The sequence below is a fragment of the Hippopotamus amphibius genome, chromosome 13, assembly GCF_030028045.1.
Source record: "Hippopotamus amphibius kiboko isolate mHipAmp2 chromosome 13, mHipAmp2.hap2, whole genome shotgun sequence".
NCBI classification, from domain to species: Eukaryota; Metazoa; Chordata; class Mammalia; order Artiodactyla; family Hippopotamidae; genus Hippopotamus; species Hippopotamus amphibius.
Window position 1 is genome coordinate 40,407,580 of NC_080198.1, and position 26,567 is coordinate 40,434,146.

General features: G+C 58.2%; 1 protein-coding gene across 2 annotated transcripts; it reads right to left on the reverse strand.

Moving 5' to 3' along the window:
• Positions 1–640: 640 nt before the first annotated feature.
• Positions 641–26,152, reverse strand: PTH1R (parathyroid hormone 1 receptor). 2 transcript variants are annotated; one of them, XM_057706583.1, is made up of 16 exons: positions 26,029–26,152; positions 23,783–23,839; positions 21,309–21,431; positions 10,877–10,979; positions 8,850–8,984; positions 6,769–6,879; positions 6,540–6,658; positions 6,277–6,371; positions 5,872–6,064; positions 5,213–5,366; positions 3,547–3,607; positions 3,114–3,180; positions 2,736–2,830; positions 1,958–2,099; positions 1,809–1,850; positions 641–1,158 (listed from the first exon to the last, which is right to left on the reverse strand). In XM_057706583.1, the coding sequence occupies exons 3-16, from the start codon at positions 21,381–21,383 to the stop codon at positions 781–783; spliced, it is 1,770 nt and encodes a 589-aa protein (XP_057562566.1). In that variant the 5' UTR covers positions 21,384–21,431; positions 23,783–23,839; positions 26,029–26,152; the 3' UTR covers positions 641–780. The 2 variants fall into 2 exon arrangements, with proteins under 2 accessions (XP_057562566.1, XP_057562567.1); XM_057706584.1 differs by lacking the exons at positions 23,783–23,839; positions 26,029–26,152 and adding an exon at positions 22,454–22,583.
• Positions 26,153–26,567: the final 415 nt, after the last annotated feature.

The window sequence follows — 26,567 nt, forward strand, 5'->3', positions numbered from 1 at the left end:
ACCCCAGCCAGCCTCTGGGCTCAGATCCCCGGCTCCCCCACTGTTCCTGAGCCAGAGCAGAAACCCCAGCCCACTTTTCACCTGATGGCCTTGGCACTGCCCCTGCACCCTCTGTCTGGTTAATAGAGGTGAGTCAGGGTAGGGGCTGGGGGTCACATTTGGAGGGTTCCCTGAGTGCCCCAGCCTCCAAAGGGGACAGTGTGGCCACTAGACAGGCCGGAAGGGGTCTGTAGCAGGGCCCAAGGCTTAGGGGCGTGGCCAGGGACCCAAGGGATCTGCCGTCAGGCCTGGGTGACAGTGACTGGGGGCCAGAGGAGCCTGGGCCAAAGGCAGCTTGGGGCCCCCGTGGAGTCTGGGTACAAGCCCAGGTGGCAGCTGGAGACAGGGAAAGGCTGGGGCCCTGCTCCTGCCTGAGTCCACTGGGGCGCTTGTGGCCCAGCAAACTTCAGCTTCTCTAGGCCTAGATAGTGGCCTCTCCCAGGACCTTTCTGTGGGACTGTGCCCTGACCCCCCAGGGACTGGCCTCTGGTTCCTAGACCCCCTCCTGAGGTGAGACCAAGAACACTCCCATGGCTCCCAGCCCCTCCCCTCCTAGAATGAATCCCCCGTTCAGACCACGGGAAGCCACACACTGCTTCCTTTTTCCCTTTTCTTTTTTTTTTCTTTTTTTTCCTGTTTTGTCCTCCCAGCCCCAGCCCTGAGTGGGCAACTGTCCAACAACCCGTCTCTTGGTCCGCCTGTCCACCCTTATGTCCACAGGTCCAACCCTTGGGTCCCCGATCACATGACTGTCTCCCACTCCTCCTGCAGCAGGACAGGTGGCCTCTCTGGCACAGAAGTCTCCTCATCCAGCCCCGAGCAGGAGCCGTTGAGGAACCCATCACCCTTAGGAGCGGCCACGGCAGGTGGTGGGGTCTGGAGGGCTGAGGACCCTGGCTTGGTGTGGCTGGGCAGCTGGGGGTGGCCGTTGGTGGTGGCGGAGGGCAGCAGGCGGGGGCTGAGGGGCAGGCCAAGGCCCGTGCGGGGCCCCACGTTGGTCACACTCGTGTGAGACACCATCGGACCATAGCTGTAGCTGCTGCTCCCGCTGCGTGCCTTGCGCTTGAAGTCCAGTGCCAGTGTCCAGCGGCTCCAGGATTTCTTGATCTCAGCCTGTACCTGGGATGGCAGGAGGAGGATGGGAGGTCAGGTGTGCCCCTAACTGCTCTGCCACACGTCCCCAACCCCAGCAGTGCCCCCATCCCTGTCCCTACAGCACTCAGCACTGAATGGAAACAGAGGCACAGGCTATTACTGGAAAATTTCAAGGCCAAGAAAAACCTGTCATTCTCAGAACATCGGTGCCTGGCTGCAGGCAATTGACACGCCCAGAATCTAGAAGGCTCAGATGACCCTGAGGGTGGCTGAGTGTTCAATCTGGATGACAGACAATTCAACCATGAGGTTGGGAAGACATTTGGCTTTGCCCACAAATCCTAGCACATCTGAAGCCTGAATCATCTGGAAAGACTGCCCTCTGCCTTCAGAATGTCCTCAGGAATCTTCTTGGAGGAACAAAGTAAGAACCAGGCAGAAGAATGAAGGGACAGGACTTGGGAACCCCCGGCACTTTTTTACTTTTTAATTTAAATTTTTAAAAAAATTTTGGCCGCGCCACGCGGCTTACTGGGTCGGGGATCGAACCCAGGCCCCCTACAGTGGGAGCATGGAGTGCTAACCACTGGACCGCCAGGGAATTCCACCTCCACCCCTACCCCCTGGCATTTCTGCATCCTCCCTGCCTTGCCCCACTGTGACCCACAACTTACCTCGCCGTTGCAGAAACAGTATATGATGGCAACAAAAAATCCCTGTGGAGAGAGGGTCCTGGGTCAGGGCCCAGAGCTGCATCTGGAGAGGGTGAAAGCAGCCTCCCTCGTCTGCCCCGCCCCTCCCACCCTCGGACACGGCTGCGCACCTGGAAGGAGTTGAAGAGCATCTCGTAGTGCATCTGGACTTGCCAGAGCGTCCCTGAGACCTCGGTGTACGGCGTGGCCATGAAGACGATGTAGTGGACACCAAAGAGCGGCATGAGCACCAGTGTGGATTTGAGCAGCTTCCTGGGCCAGCGGGGCAGGCGGGTCAGGGGGAGCCCCTTCCCCCTCAGCAGGCACTGTGCACTCCGACCTGCCAACCCCAGGCTCCAGAAGCCACTAAAAGGCCCGAGGCTCTGGCAGCCAGCGGGGGAGCCCCGTTCACTTTCTCAGCAACGTGTTAATAGGGCCCCTTGATTCTGAGGCATCCCACAGCGGGCCCTAAGTTATGTCGCCCTGTCCCTTTGCACCTGCTGGCCCCTCTGCTGGCACTCCCCCACTCCCCTGTGGCCTTACCTCGGTATCCTATGGTCCCTCCTCGGGTTTCAGCCAAACTTCCGCCTTCTCAAGGCCACCCACTGCCCACCTGTCTCTCAGACTCCCTGTGACCAGCTCTCTTAGGAGGGGTCTGGATCTTTCCTGCCTTCACAGACCCCAGCTCTAGTGCAGGGTCTGGCACCAAGTGGCCCAGCCTGGCTTTGGGGTGCCCCCAGAAGCCGGGCAAGATCCCATCCCTGCTGGCAGGGCCAGCCGGGGAGTCAGGAGCTGAGTCCTTCCTTGAGACAGGCTCAGCCTTGGGGCCTCTGTCTGCTTTTGTACATGGTGCTGGGGTTTGATGAGCCCTGAAATCCGAGGCGCCTGGGCACGGCAGGCGTGGCTCACCGGTACTGCTGCCGCGTGTCACACCGGCCAGCGTTGGTCTCCCGCAGCTTGGTGGCGAGGACCCGGACAATGTTGATGAAGAGGATGAAGTTGAGCTGTGGGAGCGAGGGAGGGCTGCATTTCGAGGCTGCACCCTAGCAGGGAGGGGCAAGGACTGGGGCCCGCGGCCCTGCCCAGGCTCTGCTCGGACGGTGCGTCTCCAGGTGGCTCCTCAGGCCCCTGGCTCCCCATGTGGACGGGGGTGGGGATCAGCTGCTTCTCCAGGGCTGTGACTCCAGCCCTGGGGCGCAGGGGAGCCCCTGGAGGTCCCTGTCAGGGGCTGGTCACTGGGACCCGTGGGCCATACCCCCACTCCGCCCGGTGGCCGCCCCTGCTCACCACGATGGAGGCCAGGATGGGCACTTGGATGATCCACTTCTTGTTCCCGGAGCTCAAGTCCCAGCACCTGGGGGAGGTGGAGGGATCAGCGCCCACCCCTCCTGTTCCCACCCTGAGCTTCCCCACAGGGACGCCCTACAGCTGGTCTGCTCCGACATTAGCTGTCCCCCCACCTCCCCTGCCAAGAGCACACGACAGGGGAGTGTCACACGTGGCCAAGCCTGAGGCTGTCCTCAGAGGCCCCTTTGGAAGTCGTCTCCGGTGACCCTGAGCAGGTACCCAGCTTGAAGCTGGACTGAAAACTCCTGAAACGGGGGCCACTCAGGGCCAGGGTCCAGGAGGCGCCCCTCGTATGTGCTACAGAGGAAGAGGGTAGCAGAGGTGTCTCTGGCCTGTGTCAGAGCCTCCTGCCCCCTTCCCCACCTGCACCTACCCAGTGTTTGCCAGGGTGGCTCTCACACTGACCCACACAGCCACGAAGATGGCGGGCAGACCTGTGGGCACAGAGGGGGACAGTGCGTGTGGGACTGTATCTGCTCTCCACAATGTCTCTCTCCTCAGTCCACCCTGCCAGTCCCATTCCCTCATCCCTGGTGACCCCCAGCTTAGCCCACCATTGTCCCTGACCCCCCTTGCCCTGGGCACACGGGCTGCTTGGTGACAGAGCCCTGCTCTTGCATGTGCTGCCCTGCTGTCCCCACAGCCTCCCCTCAGGGCTCCAGCCCTTAGGACCCAGTTCAGCCCCCTGCCCTCATCTTGGTTCTGTATCTTGTACCACACACATGCACTCCTGATGGGCACCTGGTGAAAAAGTTGTCACTAATTTATCCACGCCCAGTCCATTCTGCTCTCCCCTCCTCTAAAGGGTGCTGCTCTGGGCTGGGGGTTCCCTGTGAGGGAGGGAGCTTATCATCAGGGGTTTTCTCTTCCAGCATCACCCCCCTTTAAAAAGTCCCAGCCCCATGGATGAGGTTGGATAGGGTGAGTATTGTTGTTCCAGGCTGGGTGAAGGGCTACAGGGGAATCTCAGTGTGCCCAGGCCCAAGCCAGCTCAGATTGTAAATGGTATCTCTGAATGAGTTATGCCTCTAGGAAGGAGGCCAAATCCCCACCCTCCACCCCCTCACACTTCATTCTAGGCCCAGTATACCCTTGGGAGGGGCAGGGCACGAGCTGGGTTTATGCAAGAAAAAGAGCTGTGACATTCTTGTGCTACAAAATTCTGTGTGTTCCCCTCTCTGTGTGCTTCCCGCCAACGCTGACACCCTCCAGCCCCAGAGCCCACATCAGCTGGCACTCTGGGGTTTGCCGCCAGTGAGGTCAAGGTCAGAGTGTCCACCAAAGGGCACGGAGGCTATGGCTGTTGATCTGAGGGCCTCTAGGTGCTGAGCATGGGGAGGGCTGCAGCCACCCAGCCTACCCCTCTGCAGTCTGGCCAGTCGCCCCGGAGCCCGGCCAAGCTCTGGAGCTGCCAACAATAATGGACAATTATCGGTAACTCAATCCCACAGCCCATAGCAGAGAAGTGCAGAGCCCCAGCAACCCATTCTGCAGAGGGGCTGCTGACGCTTGGATGATGCCAGAGCCGGGGCCTGCAGTTCTGGGCCACGGACCCTGTGCGCAGGCTGGCAGAAGCATGGACGGCTCCATGCAGCGTAGGGACTGGTGGGGAAGTGGGGATCAGGGTGGAGGGAGGGTTCCAGATCCAACCCCCAGCCCCAGCAGTGGTGACAGAGGGGCGACCATAGCTGCCTTCCAACTCCAGCCCCAGGCTGGCCTCTGACCCAAGGTCCACTCTCATCCGGAGTGGAATCTTGACCTGAGAGTCCCCCCTCTCTCTCCTGGGCTAAGCCTCAACCCCAGGTGAACCTGCCTTCAGGTGAGTCCAAACTCCGCTGAGCCAACCCCAAGTGAATCCTAACGCTTGGCCAAGCCTTGTTCCCTGAGCCGGGGGGGTCAGTCACAGACGGCTCCCCACCTGCCACCCCACACCCAGCACAGGACAGGCTGCGTGGGTGCCTTCCCCTCAGAGGCACTCTCTGACCCTGCCGCCCGTGGTCCCACCCTGCCTGTGCCTCGCTGCCCGCGTGCCTGCATACCCCAGCCGAAGATCGTGAAGCCCCAGAGGTACTTCTTCTCTGAGAAGAAGGCCATGAAGATGAGGCTGTGCAGATACAGCCCCTCCACCAGAATCCAGTAGTAGTTGGTGGCCAGGAAGTAAAGGAAGAAGGTCACAGCCACCCGGCAGCCCACCTAGGAGACCAGCTGGTGTTAGCCAGAGGGCAGGGCTTGCATTCGAGCAGGGCTGGGCTGAGGGCTGGGCAGTGGGACGGGGTGCTGGTAAGACAGGACAAGTGCTAGTCAAGCTAGTGAGGACGGGACAGGCTCTACCCAAGGCAGGGGCAGAGGGACGTGTGTGTGTGTGTGGAGGGGATGTTGCCCAGGCAGGAGGGTGAGCACCACAGTGGTAGGGGTCAAGGTGAAGAGGTGGGGTGGTTTGGAGTCCTGGGCCCAGGCAGGAGTGTTGATGAAAATGTGGGGAGGGAGAACACTCACAAAGCTCCGGGCAACAGGGGCTGGAAGTAGGGCTGAGAGGTGCAAGGGACGCAGAGAGGAGGGTGTGAGTGGCCTGAAGCGCGTGGTCCCAGGAGACTGGCGGGGGCGAGAGCAGAGGCGCCGCAGGGTGGGTGGGGCTCCCGCGAAGCCAGCGGTGGCGAGGGTCCCCGGGCAGGCGCGGGCCGCCGGAGGGGGCACTCACGTAGCCGGGGGCGGCGGCGGGCGGCAGCGGTGCCTGGGCGATGGCGCGCAGCTCTTCCTCCGTGAGGCGCTCAGCCTCATCGAGCGTGGCGCCCGAGTAGAGCACCGCATCCTTGACGAAGATGCTCACGGCGCGAAGCATGAAGGACAGGAACAGGTGCATGTGAATGTAGTTGCGTGTGCAGTGCAGCCTCCTGCGGAGTGCGCGACAACACCGTGGGTGGGGGCACAGGGACGCGCGGTGTGAGGGCACGAAGCCCGGCGGTGCGCGGAGAAGGTAGGGGTACAGTGAGGGGAAGGCAGGCACTATTTCTTGGCCCCGTCCAACCACGCCCTCGGCCCCGCCCCGCCCCGCCCACTTCCCCTCCCCACGCCAGCCCCCCGCCCCACTCCCCGCCCCGCCCACCTAAAGTAGGCCAGGATGAGGACGGCCACGGTGAGAGAGGCCAGCGAGACGGAGTAGCCCACGGTGTAGATCATGCCCAGGCGGTCAAACACCTCCTGTGCAGGTGGGGAGTTACCATCAGAGCCCTGGGACTCGGGTGAGCATCAGGTTAAGGGTCAGAGGCCACGTTAAGGTTGCTGGAGGAGTCAGGACTAGGTTAGGGGTCACCAGTGGGGTGGGGTGGCCTTATCCGGGTCAGGTTAGGGAGGAGGGAAGGCTCGCACCCGTTCACGAGTCTCATTGGTCAGGAACTTGGTGCACTCGCTGTAGTTGGCCCATGTCCGGTTGTGCCCTGGCACCAGCTCCCAGCTGCCATTGCGGTCACAGCGACGGTAGGCATGGCCTGCAGGTCCGGGGGAGGGTCAGGGCGGGCAGAGAGGTCTGGAACCACTGAACCCTGAGCTACAAGTGCTGATATCCCTGTGGTCCCCACCCTACTCCAGCCTGCCTTACCTTTATGATTGAAATCATAAATGTAGTCGGGACAGGGCACAGCCACCACTTCACCTGGTGCCCCCCGCGGCCAGCACAGGATGTGGTCCCACTCTGGCAGGCAGGGGCGCCCTGTGACCACAGAGATAGAAAAGGTGGGGGACATCAGTCAGATCCATGGTTCGTGACCTGGGGAATAAACACACCTGTGGTCACTGGCTCCCTCAGGGACAGGTGTGCCCCAAGACAGGAGAACTCAGGCCTGGAACATTCTGGAAAGAATGTATTGAGCTGTGACTCCGCACTGTGCCTTGCACCTACCTGGCCTCACAGAATTCACTACAGCCCCTCTCTGCAGGTGCTGGTAATGGCCCTATTTTCTAGATTGGCTGGCGGAGGCCAAGAGAGGTGAGTGATTTGCTAAGGTCATACAGCCCAGGGCCCTGCCTCCTCAAGTGCTCAGCCCCTGGCCAGGCCTCTCTCTTTTCTCTCCGTTCTTGGTCCCACCTTCCAGGTGTCCTTAGAGAAGGGCAAGTTCCCAGACTAACTGTCCCTCAGCTGAGAATGCCTCCTACATGCTCCTTGCCCAGGGACCATGGACTAGAGGCAGGTCTAGTTTGCAGTGCCAGCTGGACTCCTGAAGAGCTGCCCGCCTTATGCAGATGTCCATCCTCTTTGCCCTTCAGTTTCTTCATTGGGAAATTGGGATTGATAGGTACTTCCACCACTATCCAAGACCTGCCCTGAGCACCTGCTATGAGACTCTGGTGACCACTCGTTGGGGGGAGATATAATCCCCCAAATCTAAGTGCTAATTGTGGGATTCAAGGCAGGACAACACATCCTACTTTGGGGCTCTAGCCTCATAGCAGAGATGCTAAGTGACCTTGGAGAGTCTCCAGCCTCTGAATCTTCCACTTCCCACCTCCAGCTCCCTTCTTTCCCCCCGCAGGGCTCCAACCACAGGACTCTCCAGCCACCCTGGAAGGTTGCCTTGATGGCTAGACCCACCCCTGCTTGGTGAAAGACTCTCTGTCCTGGGCACCATATTCCCAGCCCCGCCTGGCTAGGCCCACAATTCCCTCTGATCCCTGGGGAGCCACAGGGTGACCACAGCCTCCCAGATGTGGCCCATCTGGAATCTGCTGCCCACCCAGCCGGTTCAAACCGGCCCTGTGGCTGCAGCCTGGGCTCTGCGTTTGTCTCTCCTTACCTCCGTGAGGGACAATGCAGCCCGCATCTCCCTCCCTCTCTTCTCTTCTGCCCTCCTTGTCCCACTGTCTGGCCCTACCCCTTCACAGCCGCCCTCCTGTCCTGCTCTGTCTCTATGACTGACCCCACTGTGTGTCTTTTTTTATATACAAATTAATTAATTAATTAATTAAATTAATTAATTTATTTATTTATTTTATTGGCCGTGTTGAGTCTTTTTTTCCTGTGCGTGAGCTTTCTTTAGTTGCCATGAGTGGGGGCTACTCTTTGTTGTGGTGCACGAGCTCCTCATTGCCGTGACTTCTCTTGTTGTGGAGCATGGGCTCTAGGCGCGTGGGCTTCAATAGTTGCAGCACATGGGCTCAACAGCTGTGGTGCACGGGCTTAGTTGGTCCACGGCATGTGGGATCTTCCTGGAGCAGGGATCGAACCCGTGTCCCCTGCATTGGCAGGCGGATTCTTAACCTCTGCGCCACCTAGGAAGCCCCCCTACTATGTGTCTTGATGCACCCTCCTCTGACACACTGACTCCCAGTCCCAGTGTGTGCCTCCTGGTCCCTTCTGTGTCGCTCCCTGCCTCTCTCTATCTCTATGCCTCTGGGTCTCTCCCAGCCTCTCCCTGCCCCTCTGTCATCCCTCTCCATGAGAGGGGCCATAGCCCTGGGTCCACCCCTGAGGTGTGCAGTCAAGTTCTCTGCCCACATCTCCTGGGGGCCCTAGTCCATCCAGCTTGTCTGCCCCCTCCGCACTCTGCCCCCTTGCCTCAGTCTCCTCCCAGCACCTCCCCTTCTACAAGAGCCGAGGAGCAGGAGCTCACATGAAGGCAGTAAAGCCATGGGCCACGTGGGCCTGAGTTGGTCTTAGATGGATGCAAGGAAGCACAGACGTACCTCGGTGCCTGCTGCCAGTGGGCACCTCCTTGTCCTCCGTGGGCTCAGGGGAGAGCTTCCCAGATGCCTTCTCTTTCCTGGGTTTCCCTGGCGTGGGTGCAGATGCCCAGCCTTTGTCTGATCCCGTGACGTCAGCTGGAGGAATTATGGCAGTTATGGCGGTCAGCAGCGCTGCAGCAGGAGCCCCAGGGCACCCTCCTGCCTCAGACTCCCCTTGGTACAACGGGGACTGTCCCCTGCCCTGCTGACACCCAGGCTGATGACAGGTAGGGACATGCTTTACAAACTGTAAAGTGCTTGCCAGGTGCAGGAGGAATCAGTCGGCATGAAGACTGTCAACAAGGGGTTCAAATGGGAATGGACACAATTCAGGTGTGGGATCAACTAGTGGGTTGAGCAATAAATGCGGGCAGAAGTGTTGTCTGACCCACATTTGGAGTCACAGCCAAAGCTCACTCAGGTGGCGAAGGCCCCACTAGGGGGCGCGTGGCAAAAGTAGACAGTACTGGTGATGCTGACAGAGGTTAAACAGTGTAAACCAAGCCTGGCCAGAGCGCCGTGTAGGTCAAGAGGCTGGTGGTGTGAAAGACAAGAGCAAGAGTGCGCAGTTATCAGGGGAGGACATCCCCTGCCCTAGGATACCGGACTAAGGGGTTCACAGCTTCTACACGGGACCGTGGATTCTCCATATGAGATGGGGCCTGGCCTTTCCCCTCCACTGGGGAGATGCCTGAGGTCCCTCTTTCTTGCTGAAAAGTCTTCCTCATTATCTGACCTTCTGCTACAGCCCAAGCCAGGGCCCCCTGGCCCTCCCTTGTCAGGGTTTGTGGTAACAATGGGAAGCTAAGTGCAGACACCCTGGGCTGGGATAGAATGGCTGTGACCATTTTCCTGCCTGACCCTGGGGCATCAGTAGGGTGGGAGTAGCAGGATGAGGTGGAGTGGGAAGGGAAGGCCTCCATCGTGAACAAAGAGGGCAGAGAGAGGTGCCTCCAGGCTTCCACAACCAGAAAGAGGGCTGGGTTCAGGACTCAGAGTTGGGGGGCCCACCAGACCCCCCAGACCCTGAGGTGATTGGGGCAGGGGACCAGGGAGCCAATGGTGGGGCCAGTGTGGGCAGGGCTGTGACTGCAGAGAGCACGTGGGTCCCTTTGAGTGGGAGCAAAGTCTGTGGGCTCCAGGGTATGTCGCTGTGGGCTTGTGTCCCGATGTGCGTCAGCATCTTCTCCCAGCCGTCCGAGGGCCAGCTCAGGGGAGGAAGCTGTTCTTGCCTGCCAGTCAGGTGGGGTCTGGGCCTCTTCCAGGTTGAGGACATTAATCAGACAGAAGTCGGGGCCTGGATGGTTACTAATGAAACCCCATTTCCTCTTCCAGCAAATGGACTCAAGGAAGAGACCAGCTTGAGATTGGGGCAGGAGCTGTGAAGTCGGGTGAGTGCCCCTCCCAGCTTCACTGTGGCAGGGGTCCTATGGAGATGCTGTGTTGGTAGGAGGAAGCCTTCCTACCCCATCAAGAACCCTCTACTGGACAGTGACCGTGACTGACATAGGAACCCATCCGTATCCCTCTATTCTCCTCCCCTTCCAGCCCCATTCTCCTGACCCTGGACACCTCTGCCTTGCTCTTAGCCCAGGGGGCCTCTTTCAAAGACTTATTCATTCTTCTGGACCTGCACTGGATACCTACTCCTCCTCCAGGAAGCGGTCCCAGCCCACTCCAGTGGGGTCTGGAGCCCTAGTTGGTGCCCCCAGTCCTGGCGAGCCTCAGCAGATCTAAGCCAGCTGGAGTTGTCTTCATCCCCTCCTATCCCCACCCTGGGAGGGGAGGCTCAGTGCACCTCTGAGCCTGCTGACTTTAATCTTGCCTGACTCACCCCACTTTTGGTCCTCAATTTGGCCTGGCCCCCTTTATCTGGACCCACCCTCCCTTGGTGCCACTTGGTTCTGCATCCTGGGCTCCCCACTTCCTCTGGCCCCTCCATCTCCTGACCTTGCCCCCAGACCCTCCTCCTTTGTCCCCGCCCCCACCTGGCCTCTGCAGGACTTCTTTGAGCCGCTTCTCACATTGGGCCTGGGCGCGGTGCAGCAGGAAGATCTGTTCCTCTTTGGTCATGACGTCATCTGCATCCACCTACCAAGCCGAAGGTCAGATTGCAGGCAGGACTCCCCAGCAGACCAGCAGACTCCACCACTATCCCAGCCTCCTTGAGGGATCCCGCCCCCCCTTTCCAAACAACGTGGGAAATCTGCCTTAAGTAGCTCCATTTTACAGATGGGAAGCCCTGGCTGCAAGGGCAAGGGCCTGCCCTGCCATAGGGAAAAAAGGCGAGGGGAGCTGTCCCCTGCTTGCCCGATAGTAACCCCATAGGCTGCAGCCACTGATATTCTGTCCAGTCTGTCCCCAGGGGTATGTGGGAAAGGGATGGAATGTCCCAGGATGGATCCTCACAGGATCCTAGCTGTCTGTTGGGGACCTGTGTGGGGAAGGGATGGATAAGGGGTGGTGAACTCTGGGGAACCAAACGGGGCCTGGATTCCTTCAAATCCTAGTGCCCTCGGGACCTTGGGAGTCACCAGTTTCCATCCTGGCCCTCTCCCCAGTCAGTGCTTTCCCCGTGAATGGAGAGGGCCTCAGCCCCGCCCACCCTTTAGGTCCCAAGAGGGAGAGGATGGAGAAATTGCTGGCAAGCGGTCTGGGTTGGGCGGGGCACTCATGTGCAGGTTGTGGGTGGGAGTCACCCACAGCTACTGCTTATCTGGAAGCTTCCCTACATCCAAATAGACCCTGTGTTCTAATGACATGGACAGGCCTTTTCTCCTGCTGGTCCCTCTGCCTGGAATGTCCTTCGTTTCTTTCCTTCCAACATGCACAGCTAGGTATTGGCTGCCACCCACTAGGATTCACTGGCATCATTTTAAGGAAGGAGACAGGAATATCACGGGGTGGGGGTGGGGGTGGGGTGGGACTCACTCTGAGCCTGTTTTCCTGACTTAGAGTTGGAAGGAAGTCAGAAGGTAAAGACGGCATCCTGCCCTGGGAACAACTCAGTGTGCCCAAGCCCAGCCACTGCCATGAGTGGGACCCGCAAGAGGTTAATGCACCCCCTCAGACCCCACCTTCACCCCCAAGTCAGGGCCGTGTCCCCGCAGACCCCCAAGGACAAGGACTTGTCCCATGAGACCTCTCAGACCCAGAGCAGGGCTGTGTCCCTCAGAGCCCACAGGGCAGAGCCTGGTTCCCTTAGACCTTCAACAGGCAGAGCTGCATCCCCTCAGACATCCCCTGGCAGGGCCGGGTCCCTTAAGTCGGAGCGCAGCTCTGCAGGGCGGGAGAGACCACAGGAGGCAGGGGAGGGAGGTGGCGGCGGTCGGGGAAGGGGCGGGTACCAGCGCGTGGGGGCGGGCCAGCCGGCCGGGCGGGTCAGGGAGCCCGCTGCAGGGAGAAGTTAATTGACCGAGTCTCTTGGTGGCAGCAGCAAGGGCTTCTAGGGCCAAGGAGTCTCCCATTGGCTCGGCTGAACTTGGGTTCTGCTGGTTTCACTTAGTGGAGGCGCGTGCGCGTCTTTGCGCGTGCGCGTGTGAGTGGCGGCACAGCCTTGAGTGGCAGTGCACACGCTGTCTGGCTGGTGTGTGGACTTGTGTGTGCCCCTGTCTCTGTATGTTCTCACATGGGGATCGTCCAGCATGCATATCTGGGACGTGAGCCTGAGGTGTCTGTGAACATGCATGTGTACCTGTGTTTCTGAGCAAAGGTCCGCGAGTGTGTAATACGGTTGCTCATTAGCCTGCGTGTCTGTGGGGGTCCGTGCTTTCGCGTATCATCGGCGTCCGAGTTGGGCCCCGAGATCTCAGCTGGACCCAGTGCCCAGGAAGGGCTGGAGAGATTCCCACATGCTTGCTGCTGGCCCTCACAGCTCCTCTAGCTTCCCCCAGTCCCAGCTATGGCTGAGCAGGCTGGGGCAGAAGTAGCCCTGGGAGATGGGGCTTAAGGGAGAACAACTTGGGGCTGCCCTAATCCGGGGGCTCCAAGACTAACCTGAAGTTCTCTTCGTGCCTCTGGCATTGGGGATCCAAGCTGCTGAGGGGTCTGATCCCTGTGTAGCTGCCCTGCCCATCCCACCCCCACTACAGCACGCTTCCACCACCATTTCCATTATTGCAACTAGTACCTCTGTCAGTAACCACCACCACCACCACCACCACCACCCATCATCACCTTAACCAACAACACCCACACAACCACCCCCCCCACCACCAATACTACCAGCAGCAGCAGCAGCAGCACCATTACCACCATGAGCACTAAGTACTACTACCAACGGTATACACACCATCAGCACCATCACAACTGCTAGAACATCATGACCATCACCACCACCAGTGCTATTTCCACCAGCACAATTACCACCATGACCATCACCACCACCTCCAGTATTCCCACCACCATTGCCATCACCATCCCCACCAGCACCATTGCCACCAAAGGCAACATTAGCAGCATCAGCTCCACCAGCCCCATGACCCCTGTCAGCACCACCTTTCCTGTCATCTTGTCCTTACTCTCTCAGCACGCCCCCTTCCCCACCACCCCTTCTCCTTTTGTCCACCTTCATCTCTCTCAAGACGAACAGATAATCACCATATTTTTTCCAGCTGATGGAAAACTCCTGAGTGGCTGAAAGATTCCCCAAAGACTGGCACATCAGCCCTCCCAACAGACAGACTAGCGCACTGATGTGACCCACTGAGGGTTACAGCTGATGGCCTAGACTAAAGGCAGGCAGTCATGGGTTGAAAACTGCCCATTTTTCAGACTGACAGAGAGGTGTGCAGCTGAGTGATGACCAGGAACCGACCAACACACCCTCTCATAGGCCCAAGGCATCTGCTCAGCCACCCCCACCCCTACTGCTACTGGCTGCACTCTCTCTATGGCCAAGAGTGGGCACATCCTATTTTCTGGAGTCTCACTTCCTGGTGGGTCTGGGAATGCCCAGGAGAGGGGAAGGTGTGTGCTTCAGGCACCAGACAGTCCCTAGATTCCTTCAGGCACAGGGACAGTGGCACCATCTCTGGCCTCCCTGAACTGTACAATCCATTTCTCTGTCACCCAATCACGGCAGAACTGCCACTGCAGCAAGAAGAATTCAAGCCAGTCAAGAAAGCACTTTCCCAAGGAGCGGAGGGCAGCTCTACACCAAGTGCTTTCCCACTTGCTTCAGAGTACAGCTCCCCTGCCTTGAATATGCCCATCACCTCTCCCTCTAGCTGCACCCTCTCCTCATCTAAGGAGGTTCTGCCACCAGCACTGGAGCTTGAATCCTGCCTCCACCACTGACTGGCTTTGTATCTTTGGCAAAGCTGTTTCATCCTTGTGCCTCAGTTTTCCACCTGTAAAATCAGGATAATAATAGGGCTGTTGTGAGGATTAAATGAAGTACTGTATGAGAAGCTTGGGCAGGGCTGGTTGCTATTATTGGTACTGGGTCAGCAGCAACACGAAGTCATGGCTCCCCACCTCCGGCTATGGGCCCCCGTGCTGCCAGGCACCATGGGTGCCCCCAGGCCCTGGACCCAGAGAGGCAGGGGGAGACTGTCTGAGTAGATGCCTGAGGCCAGGAGGCCACAGTCAGGGGCAGGTGGGCGGTCGGACTCAGGGAGGATTGAGAGCAGGGAGTATAGGAGGGCCTGCAGGGGGAAGTGTGCCTGGCAAGCTTTTGGGGTGAAAGGACATCCCAATGACTCCCTGCATTTCTGGATCCACCCTGGACTCACACTAAGATTCAAGGCTACTGCCAGACCCCCCCCATACTTGGGCTTAAGGGGCAGGAGGGCCCCTCCTCTGCCTCTGCCCCGAGGGAGGTCTTATCTCTTGGGAGTGATGCAGAAAATGCTGATGGCTCTGACTCTCCTCCTGGCCTGGCCACTCCATCTGCTGCGCCCTCCCCGACAAGCCCCTTTCCCCCTGCAGAGTTCAGTTCTTCTTGGCCTAGCTCCTGGTAAGGAGGACTCAGACTTGTATCATTTTAGATCCAGAGAGTCTGCGTATCTTGGGTCTCACGGATGAAGACTGAGGGACCTGGGGCTGGGTCATGGCCAAGGGTCAGTTAGTCCATACCCACCACTGATAGGGTCATTTAAGCCCTGGTGCCAGGTGTCCTGAATACCCCTTCCTCCCACACCCCTCCTATGGTCTTGGGTTAGGGCTGATATCTCCTGACCTAACCATTGTAGGGCCTGGCTGTAGCACTCTCCCCATGTCCAACCCTCCAACATGAACCTTCCAGTGTGCACACATGTACATGATCTGCAGTTTGTGAATATGCAGGGAGAGAGGTGGCCTGGGAGCCTAGGGCTGGTATTTGTGGGGCTCCAGGCAGGGTGCAGATGGGGGCTGGAAACCAGTATGTTATTTACAAACATAGAAGCTGCTGTCTCAGGGAGAAAGTAATGTGTGGTCAAGAAGCCTGGATGTGTTTCTCATTTCCTGAGTTCAGAAGCCCAAAGGAAGAGAAAAGCCATCTGCTCAGTACCCCTCCCACCAGGGGGCAAGCAGCTCCTTCTAACTCAGCTCCGAGGGAGACCCTGCCCCATCCTCAGTTGGAGCTGAGGATGGCAGTGATGGTGGGAGTAGGGGTGGAGGTGAAGACAGTGAGTGGGGCAGTGTCAAGGCTAGTGATGGTGATGGAAGTGTGATGGTGACAGTGGTGATAGAGAGCCAGTTTCGTGCCACAGACCAAATGAGGGCCACTCCTCTCATTTCCTCTCCTAGCTGCCAAATTCCACACATTTGCTGTCTGTGATCCCAGACATGCCTACATTCTCCTCTTCTGGGCAAAATGAAGGAGGAAATTCAGGGGATCCTTCTTCAGCTGCTGACACCTCTGTCTCTGGGAAAGAGGCTCCTTCTACTGCATGGTGTCAGCCTCAGGGTACCCTCTTAGGTCATCTCATCCATCCCTCTGACTGGGGTCAGCCTGGTCCCCCAGGGGAAGGCAGCTGCTGGCTTTTTGCTCACCTCTATAGAAAGCAGATCTACCTGTTGTTCATCCCTGGGATGTGGCCAGTGTCTCCCACCCCACCAGAGCTCCTCTACATGTTGGCACCAGCCATTGCCCCTGGAACTTTAACCACATCTCCTTCATCTTCCACCACATCCCCATCGTCTGAATGAGGCCACTGAGGCTGAGAGCACAGTTAGAAAGAAAAGGGCCAGGAATGGAGCTAAGGTCTGTTTGATACTGAAGCAGCAACCCTGGAGGAAGGGAAAGAAAGGAAGAAGTACCCCACCACATGGATCCTGTAGTGCCAGCCTCAATACCAGCTTTGCACAGAGTCCTTCTGGATTGCATCTTTCACTGTGTTAAGCAAGAGCTTCTTTGCAGAGCACCTAAGGCAGCTTCCACAAACGTAATTCGGGGATGGAGATAGACATAGAGGTAATCAGACGATGATGGTGCTGGTGACGGCAGCTTGTGCTCAGCTCTAACTGGGCAAAGGACAGTTGCACCCTCGTATTAGGAGGAAGGAGAGTTTGTACCTCCAAAAAGCCAGAAGGAGAAAACCTTGGCTAACAGGAGACCCCCTCGTGACCTACTGGCCTTCCTGCACCTCTTTTCCAGGTTCCACTACTGGGACCTGTGCTGGCACCCCTCGATGTCTCCCATGCCAGCTGGCTGGGGACTGCTCCCTGCCCTTGCTGCCCTCCGTCTGTCTGGCTGGCCTGAGCGGGCTGGGATGGGTTCCCTGCCGGGGACACTCCTGCCCCGCCATGCCACTGCTGACAAGTGCTAACTTTTCCTCCCCCTCGCCTGGCCTTCCTGAACAGGCTGCCTGTGTTCGGGGCTGGGAGGGGCTGGGGGGAGGCACTGTGACGCCTCTCATCCTGGCCAGCGTGGACGCCTTCAGGGCAGGCAGTGGATGGAGCCTGGGATGGCAGAGTTGGCTGCGAGGACCCAATGGATCTTCGTAAGTGGCCTCTATCTGGGCTTGGGGACCAAGGCCCAGAAGGATGGTATGACCTAACCTAACCATAACCTGGTCAGCAGAACAGAATCCTATCAGGTCTCATCTCTGCATAAGGCAGGTCCCAGAGTTGGGGTTCTGAAAGGTTTAGAGGTTTCTGATGTCTTTGAGAATCTGGGCAAAACTCTGCACCCCCTCCAAGTCACACTATATTTTGCAGGCAATTTCAGGCATCTGCAAAACCCCCACCCCACCCTTTCTTTTTTCTGGGGACTCTGAAAGAGCTGCCTTCCTGATGTGGTGGCCGGACCAGGGAGTGTCCCCAGAAGGCCCATAACAGGAATCCGGGGGAGGCCTCTTGACGCCTCATTAAAACATTCCGAAGAAAACCCAAGTTCCCGGGAGGGCTCAGCCTCCCTCCTCCTGCTCTGTCCACAGGCAGCTCCCAGAGCTGGGGGTGGGGGGGGGGGGTGTTTAAGGGCAGGTGATTTAAAAAGCTTCAACAAATCAATACAAAAAAGACAAATAACCCATAGAAAGATGGGTAATGGCTCTGAGCAAGCTCTTAGAAGATGGACAATAAACCAGTGTAAAAGTCCAGAAGCTCACTGGTAATTGGCAAATTAAAATGACAAGAGACACTGTGGCAAAGGTGACGAAAAGAATCTTCAGACTACCCTGTGAGACAGAAGGTGTGGGGAATAGACCTCCCGGTCATTCCTAGTGTTGAGTATAAACCCGCACAGGATTTTTAGAGGACAGTTTGGCCATGTCTATTAAAATAAAAAATATGCATGTTCTCAGACCCAGCAATGACAGAATCTAGAAATATCCTACAGGGAAATGGTCACATGAGGACATGAGAGGGCATTTCAAGGAGCTTCCCTGCCACTGTCTGGAATCTCTCCCTCTCTCTCTCTCTCTCCCTCTCGCTCTCTCTCACACACAAACACACGTGAAAATCATGTAGAAACTTCCTAAATGTACATTCCTAAGGACTGCTTAATGAATCTCAGGTTTTGGAATACTATGCAGCATTTAAAAAGATAGATTTGTATTTACTGACATGAAGATCTCCAAGACACACTTTTAAGTAGAAAAATGCATACGGCAGAGCCCTACCTACAAACTGCTATCGTTTATTAAAAAACAAATAGAAAATGACAGAATAAAACTATCTACTTTATATGTACACAAAAAGCTACCTTTTTGGTAATATACAGAGAAAGATCTGGGAGGACATCCACCACCTATGCTGTTTAAAATGGTTTTCTCCAGAATGAGGAATGGGGTTTGGGAGTAATCAAGGATAACTTCTGTTTAATCTGTACTACTTGACTCTTTTATAAAAAAGAATATATTCAAGTATTAGTTATGAAATTAAAATAAGAAAATAAAAGGAAAATAACCAAAGGATTCTACTTATAAAAAAAAAAAAAAAGAAAAGGAAGAAAAAGAAAGTCTGAGCGGGACATAGGAATTTCCTACCAGTACGAGCCCTCACCCCACTTTGGAGGAAGAAGCTCAGTGCAGGAGTCTTAAGACCTGGGTTCAAATCCCATCTCTGCCACAGACTCACTGTGTGACCCTCACGGCCCTTTGCCATAAAATGGGTGGTTGAACAGATGGAATGAGAAAACATTTGTGACCGTTTCTAGCTCAGAATCTGGGGACTGCCACTGTTCAATACGTGTTGGTTCCTTCCTGTCTTTAAAAGTGAGCCCCTTGGCTGCCCTTGGAGGCTGCTGGGAGTGGTTCCCTGGAGTCCCACCTACCACAGTCTCTCCTGAGTCTGACCCTGAGGTCATATCTCTACATTCTAAGCCTGCCCCTTCCAACCCCACAATGCTGACCTTCAGCCTCTCCCACAGCAGTTTCTGCTTCACAAGTGTGATTGCTGAGGGTGTTCTTAGGATGAGGCATCACCAAGGATAAGACTACCCCTTTCCCCACACTCACAATCTGTGGGCCCATCCCTTCCTCCAAACTTCCCCCCACCTGACCCCCAGCCTCATGACTACTCTTTTCTGTAAGGCACAAGATGGACTTGCTGAATCTGGCCACAGCCAGTGCCCTCCCAGTGGGACAGCCAGTGCCCTCCCAGCAGGACACTTTTTGGTCCCCCAACCATGAGGTCCCTGGAGATGTGAGCCTGGTCCTGGGGCCAGCTGGGCAGGCAGCATGTAGGTTTGGTGACAGGGCCTATGAGCTGAGGGTGGAAGCGGTACCCCCTGGGTTTAGGAGAGAGAACTGGCCAACTCTCAGTTTCTTGCTGGCTCCAGCTGAAGTCAGGGGGCCCACAGGATGCTGGGTGACCCTCAGGCCATATCCTCTAGCCCCAGAGCCAGGGAAGGTTCACTGTACTCACAGCCTGAGTGTCCAGCCACAGATGTCCCAACAGATGCAGACCCAGCCCTGGCATCCCTCCTCCTTCCCTACTCTCAGCCTTGGGCCAGGGCTAAGCTGGGCGAATTCTCTGCATGTGCCTCAGCTGCCCTGGAAATCAGTGTTGGTCCCTCCTAGAGGCACAGGGCCTGGCACTGGTTGACATGCAACAAATAATGGTCATATTGGTTGTGTGAAAGTCAGTTAAAGGGGACGATAACAGAACCTTTCTCAGAGGATTGTTGGAAAAATTAAACTAGTTAATATTGTAAAGTGCTTAGAACAGTGTCTGGAAAGTAGATAGCACTACAGAAGCATTTATTAAATAAAAACAAGAAAACAATAGACGTGGGTGCACACGTGATCACAGACACACATACACACATGCATGCACAACCATGCTCCTGCAAGTCATGAGCAGACCCACAGCCTCAGACACATGTGAGCTCACACAAGGTCTCAGACACTTGCACTCACACAGACCCAGAGAATACCACGCTCAGAGTCCCATAGAGCCCCTCTCGGACACACAGATATACTCACAGGCCAGCCACGCCCATCACCCTGTCTGTTCCTCTACAGTCACTTGCACACATGTGTGCACACAGACCATGCTGGCTGGCTCTGCACAGTGGCTATGCTCACACACCCTGGAAGGGGCCCTGGGAAAGGTGAGCCTGGCCCGAGGAGAGGCCGGGGCAATGGCTCTGCACTCTGGCATATTCACCAGTGTTTGCTGCACCCCTGCACAAGGTGGCGATCGTCTCTGAACCTTGGTTTCCTCATCAACAAATCCTTGCATGGGGTGATGTCTTTGGCTTTGGGGTGCCATGCTGTGTGGGCATGGACAACAGTGAATGGGGTGTGCTAAGGCCAGCAGAGGAGAGGAGAGCCTCAGATCAAAGGATTCTCAGGCAAATGTTTCTTTCTTGGTCTTTTTACAGATAGGTAAACTGAGGTATGGAGAAGGATAGCCCAAGGTTACACAGGCACTGGCAGAGCTGGAGGAATCCGAGAGCTCCTGCTTTCCTGCTTGCGGCTCCGCCTGGATAGGGAGCTAGTCAGGGGGAGGCTGCCTGCCTGTCTCTCTAGAAGGCAAATACCCGTACCTGGGAGGTGAGGGGGAGGCAGCAGGGGCCTTGAAGTCAGACACAGGCAGACAGTCTCCTCAGCAATCGCTGGTCCCCCGGGACAGGGCTGCTGTGGGATCCGGCTAACTCCCCAGGAAATGGTCCCAGACCCTGGCCCAGTCTGAGGAGGGTATTCCCGCTCTACGTCTCCAGCTCTTGGCCTCCGCCAGTCTCTCCCTATTTTTCTTTGCTGTTCTTGGTCTGTCTACTCTTCCTGCTCTGGGGAGCTCTCACCCCCATCCTCTTTGTCTCTGGCTCTTTCTTGTCTCTCTCTAACCTTATCTGTTGTTTCTTCTCCCTCTGGTCCCCTCTTGGCCTCAGCTCTCAGGAAGGTACAAATGTGGGTCCCCTCACTCATCCAGAGCATGTTTCTCCTGTGGGAGTGTTCTGTGAGGTCAGGTCTCCTGCAGGGGACCTCCATGCCTCCTCCATTCCACACCATACCCATCCGCCTGGGCAAACATCTTCCAGTCTGGGTGAAGCTGGGCATGAGTGCAGGCATGTGTGTATGCACGAGATGCTGAGAGCTGGAGGGCTCCTTAAATCCTATCCCCTGACCTCAGACCCACAGCCCTCTGTCCCAGATTGCAAACAAAATCTGCAGAAAACAGAGGCGCCCAGAGCAACGTCTTTGGGACCCTACATCAGGGCCAAAGCCCAGTCTTCTAGATCACACTGTCATCTTCCAGGGAGACACAGAGCAGTGATGCTCATAGAAGCAGAAGATAGGAGAGCCCCAAACATAGATTTCCAGACCTGGGACCCCAAACCGAGGCTTCAGAAACAGGGAAACCTTAGGCACCTGGAACCCAGACATCCCAGGGGGAGCAGGCACCAAGGATCCTGGGCCAGAGGGGACCCCCACCCAAAGTTCAGATTATTGGGGGAACTCAAGCCTCTGAGACCTGGACACCCCCCCTCCACCCCGGGACCCCAGAGCAAGCCCGAAGTCTGTCCTGGAGTGTGAGCGGGGGACTTACCAGCACGTATGCGGAGCTGAGCACTGGGCAGCAGAGGAGGAGCGCCAGGCCGGGCGCGATCCGGGCGGCCCCCATCGCCACCGCCTAGGGCCCCGTCCCTCGGGGCAGCCGCCGCCGCCGGCCCTGGTAGTGGTGGTGGTGGGGTACAGAGCTGCGTCAGGCCTGGCTGCCCCGCCCACGCCAGGGCCTAGGGGACCCCGGAGGCCCGGCGGCCCGAGGCCCCGGGGCCCGGCGCGGGGCCCATGCGCTGAGGGCTAGCGAGCGAGCGCAAAGGAGAGAGAGGGAGGGAGGAAGGGAGGCAGCCGGGGGCCGGGCGGGCGGCGGGCGGGCGCCGAGAGCTGCGGAGCTGCCCGTCTGCCTCGGAGCGGAGAAATCACATCCATATGGCCGGGCCCCCCGCCCCCGGCCCGCCCCCCGCCCCTCTCCCCCCCCCCCCACCCCGCGCCGCCTTTTCTTTTTTTTTTTTCTTTTGGGGAACTGGGAGCTGTGGCTTTGCCCCACGCCCAGTGGGGGAGGGGTCGGGGGAGGGGTTGGGGTCGCGGTCTGCTGGGGGCTAGCGGGGCTGTTATTTTTAGCTCCGCGGCTGCAGCAAGTAGGGGGGCGGGGCGGGGGGCGCGTTTTGCGCAGCTCGCGGCGTGCCGCTTGGGTACTCGATCCCAACTTTGCAACGACACTGAGCTCTTCGGTGATCGGGCAGCCAGCTCCTTGCCCCTCGGCCCCCTCTGATCCGCATCCCGTCCGCGGCTGCCTCCGGCACTCCCTCCCCATCCTCGGCAGGAGCCCCGCCTGCGCCCGCGCCGCTAGAGCGCGCCTGCGGCCGGGACGCTCGGTCTGTCTGCCTGTCTGTCAGTCCGTCTCTAGCTCCCCCGGCCTTGGCCTCCGTTCTTCCAGCAGCCCAGAGCTCCGTTTCGGTCACGTCCTCGCTCCCTCCCTCCCCTCCCCCTTTTCGCTCTACGAAAACATTTGCAAGTTTCCAAAAAAGCCACGGAACCGAGCAGCGCGGGGCTGGCAGCTCCACGGGGCTCCGAAGAGGCGCCGCTGACGGACACCGAGACAAACCAGCCCGCCCGCCCCAGTCAGGCCCGGAGTCACCCTACCCAACTCCAGCCGCCTCCCCTCGCCGCTGGCCCCCAACCCCGACTTACTCCGAGCGCGCCGCCGCGGCCCCCGCCTAGCCATGGATGTCGGGGACCCCCCGACAGCCTCCCCAGGACAGCGCCCCGTCCGCAGCCCCGGGGGGACTTCATGGAGCTCTCGGGATCCCCCCTGGCCGGCCTGGCCTCCAGCGCCCCCCGCCCGGCCGCCTCTCGGAGCCGCCGCCCGCCGCCCGCGTCCCTCGCCTCGGCGTCTGCCGCTCCCCCTCCCCCCGCGGCCCGGGCGCCTCTTCCCTCCCCCGCGCCCTCCCTGGGCCTCGCCCGCCCCTGCCCGCCCCCACCCCCCTCCGTCGTCTCCGACGCGGGAGTGTGGAGCTGCAGAGCTGAGCCCGCTGCCCCCTGCCCAGGGACATTTCTCAAGAGGCCGCGGCCGGGGTCGCACAGCGGCGGGATGTGAGTGTGGAGGGGATGGGGCCCGGGGAGCTCTGACATCGGGGCCCGGGAACGTGGCCCGAGCCGCTGCCGCCGCTTCATTTTCCTCTCCGGGAAGGCACAGACGTTATTTTTTCTGATCGTCCGGTCCGGGCCGGGGAATAGGGGCCCTCAGCCGCAAAGCAGGCCCTCTTCACCGGAGGTACCCCGCGCGCCCCCGGCCGCAGCGCTGCCTGTCCGCCCGCGGGACTCCCGCTCAGGCTGGACCAGGATCCCCGGGGAGGCTGCTCTGCCGCCAGCCCCAGAGCCTGGCTCCGCTGCCGCCCTCTCGCCCGCCCCGCCCTCGCCTGGACCCCCAGCCTCAGGAACCTCCCGAGTGGGTCGGTCTGCTGTGCCCTAGACCCGCCCCCAGCCCCTGCACGCGTCTCTGGCCTCACGTCCCTCTCTCTCCCTCCCCAGTCTCTCCCGGGTCCGGGTCTCTCAGAGTCTCGATCCATCCAGACGCCGGCCGGGCCTCTCTAGCTCCGCCCCTGGCTCCACCCCGGGCGGCTAGAGGCCGCAAGACCCGGGGCTCAGCGGGGACCCCCACCATGGCTTCCGCGTCCCTCCCCCACCTCTTCACACCCCCTAAAAGCTCTTGGCTGGCTCTGGCCCACTGGGGACCCTCAACTTGGGAAAAGGGCAGGACGAGATTTGAGGGGCAGGGGCCAGACGGAGGGCGGGGCTTATGTGCTCTCGCGGGGATGGGGGACGCCGGAGTGCCCAGAGGAGGGGGCCTGGGACCCCAAGCCCACGACCTCTACGTATCAGGTGGGGAAGGTGAGGTGCAGGGAGGGCCTGGGGATGCCTGGAGCAGAGGGCTTTAAGGATGGTCAGGAGGAAGCTAATGTGACTGTCGGGGCCCCAGGAAATATCCGGCTAAGTGGCAACCCCAGCTCTCCCACTTACCAGCTGTGTATCCTGGACAGGACGAGTCTCCTGCTGTCTGAGCCTCAGTTTCCTCATCTGTAAAATGGGGAGCTGACCAGCTGATTGGAAGGGCACTCTTAACTTTACTGTTTCAGCACCTCTGAAGGTGGATATCTCTCTGGGTTTCCCAGAGATTCATGGACTCTGGGGGCTCCCCAGGCTCAGCCTGTGGAAACTGAGCTCCTCAGAGCCCTCAAACCAGTCCTCGGTCTCAGAGATGGCACCTCTCTTCAATGTGAATGAATGTCCAAGCCCAAGCCCTAAGGCCACTGGAATCCAGCTGCAGCCAACTTTCCTGGCAACCCACTCCCTCCCCCTGCTCAAACCCACCCATTTCCCAGACTGTACCTACAGTTGTCTTCTCCATACATTTCTATGGCCATACTCTTTTCCATGCCCCACCACCCTTGAGCTTCTTGTCCTGGCATTTAAGGACTGTGCTGTTTGAGGGACTTTCCTCCAAAGGTGACTCTCCCAAGTGCTGTTCACTAGACTCCTGGCCTTCTTTCTATGGTCACTCCCCAACCTTTGCCTTTGTAGTTTCCTCAGCCAGGATCGTACTTCTTTGCCTGATGTAAAGGATATCACTCTCTCCTTGTGTCTCCATCGCTTCCATTATTGGGGGAGGGGTGCTGTGGTTTGGGGCTGCTCTCTATGGTGTATGGGCTCTTTGGGAACAGGGACAGAGGCTCAGGTGCCCAGAGCAGGCACCTAAAGAATACTTATAGTTCTTCAAAGAAGTTTTATGTCTCTGTTCCTAAGCAATTCGATTCCCAGTTTTATGATTTGGTGACCCACACTCCTTGATGATAGGAAAAGAACGTTCATGGAGGGATTGGAAGCACTGAGAGGTAAAACTAGGGGCTGATGGAGGGAGTCCTTCTCAGTCTAACACCAGAAAGCTTGAGTTTGAGAAACAAACAATGTCTTGTGCTTGGGAGGACCAGGGTGGGCTGTGGATAGGGCTGCAGAAGGAGATCTAATGGGCTTTGGGCCCCTTAAGGGTGTTTCCCTAACTATAACTCATGTGCCTCACTCCAGAGTCTCCTGCTGGACATTCCACCACTGTGGGTGGGGCCACTGACCCTCTAAATGACCCCCAGGCCTCTGGTTAAAGTGCCACCATGGGGGTGGGGGTGTCACACATTAACTGGTAGCACCCCAGTGCCTGGCAGTCCACAGCCCACCCTTTTTGACAGGCAAGTTCCAGGGCCTCCAGGGTCAGTTTCTGGTTAGTTTCAGGTCAGTTTCAATGGCGTTTGGAAAGGACTGGTTGGGGGCGGGGAGGGGGAGTGAGTCCCTGTGGGGACTCCCCTCTTTGATCCCCAGGTTGGGGCCTAGGAGGAGGAGCCAAGGCTGTCACTGGAGCTCAGAACTGGAGCAGGGGCCGGGCTCTGGTTCAGCAGCCCTAGGCTGACAGGCCTCTGGTGCTGCCATAGCCACCATGAGTAGGGCTCTAGCCAAGGTACACAGACCCTGGGGCCTGGGTAGGCACCAGACTCAAACAGGAAAAACAGAGGCTCTCTGAGACCTGCAGCCTGGCCTCACTCCCTCAGAAAACCCCTTGCCCTAGCCTGGAAGCTGTCTGGGAAAATTAGCCCATAGACACCCACCCTTCATCCCCTCAACCCTAGCCCCAAAGTCAGCCTGAGTCCCAATCTCAGCTCTGATCCCAGAGTTAGCTTTACCCCCAGGCTGCATCCTTATCCTGGTCTGATCTCTAACCCCTGATTGAACCCTGACTCCAGGCTGAGCCCCTACCAAGCCTCAATCCCAGACCTCTTTCCAGGTTCCTAGGCCCCTCTGGAAGCTTTTCAGGGCAAGGGGCTGGTAGGGGAGGGGATGGCCAGGCCATAAGTGAACTGAGGTGCCACTTTTACAGCCATTTCGGCTGCTCATAAACACCCCCCACCCGGATGAGTCACTGGAGGTTCCCAGGCAGCTGGTCGAGCAGCCCCTTCCCCTTGCAGCAGGAAGCCTGGCTTTCTCACTTCTCAGGAAGGTGAGTGTCAGGAAGCTGGGGGCACAGGGGGCCAGACTGCCCCTTCCCAGGCAGGGAGCTCTCCCAGGGCAGGCGGCTGGGAGTGTGGGACTCCTGTCCCTTCTGATCGTGTGGTCACAGGCCCCCTGCTACAGTAACACTGGATTCATAGATCTCTCCTAGTCTCCAGCCTTACCCCTTCCAGCTATACTCAGGTCCCAGGGCTCCCCTGGACCCTACTCACCTGGAGCCCACAAGACCTTCCAAGTAGGGCCTGGAGCCGCAGAGTAGACTTAAATTGGCCATGGGGAGGCTGTGAATAGCCCTGAGCAGCTTCTGTGGTTCAGGCCTAAGCAAGGATGTTGCTGTTCGGGACAGGAAAAAGCCTGAGTCAGAGCTTTCACTTGAAGAGAAAAATTAATTATTTTTTACCAAACCCTGCACCAGCCCAGGACTTTGTCCCAGACCCCTGGTCAGGGAGCAGAGGCAGGTCCAAGCGTACCAGTGCTCAGGTGCCCTGGGCTGGGCCCTCCCAGCCACTGTCCATGGGTGCATGTATACCTTAGTGGTCCTCTCCTTGCCCTGCCAAGCCTTTCTCCGACTAGCTCTCCTTTTGTCTGTTCCTGTGTCCCTGCCTGCCCCTTTCAGCCTTTTCCATATCTCAGAAATTTCAGGCCACCACGAGGTATGAGCAGAGCCCCTATGAGTGACTTCATTCAAGTTTTGGGCACCTGGAGAATTCCGATGGAGGCTGAGGGTAGTTCAAACTCAGGTCACGAGCAG

What these genes read in the sequence shown, in the direction of transcription:
- PTH1R (XM_057706583.1), bottom strand. Translation starts at nt 21,383, where the DNA reads ATGGGGGCCGCCCGGATCGCGCCCGGCCTGGCGCTCCTCCTCTGCTGC. An exon ending in CCAATGAGACTCGTGAACGG is followed by an intron (nt 6,372 to 6,539) that starts GTGCGAGCCTTC and finishes CCACCTGCACAG; the next exon opens with GAGGTGTTTGACCGCCTGGG. An exon ending in GCCACCCTGGCAAACACTGG is followed by an intron (nt 3,181 to 3,546) that starts GTAGGTGCAGGT and finishes CACCTCCCCCAG; the next exon opens with GTGCTGGGACTTGAGCTCCG.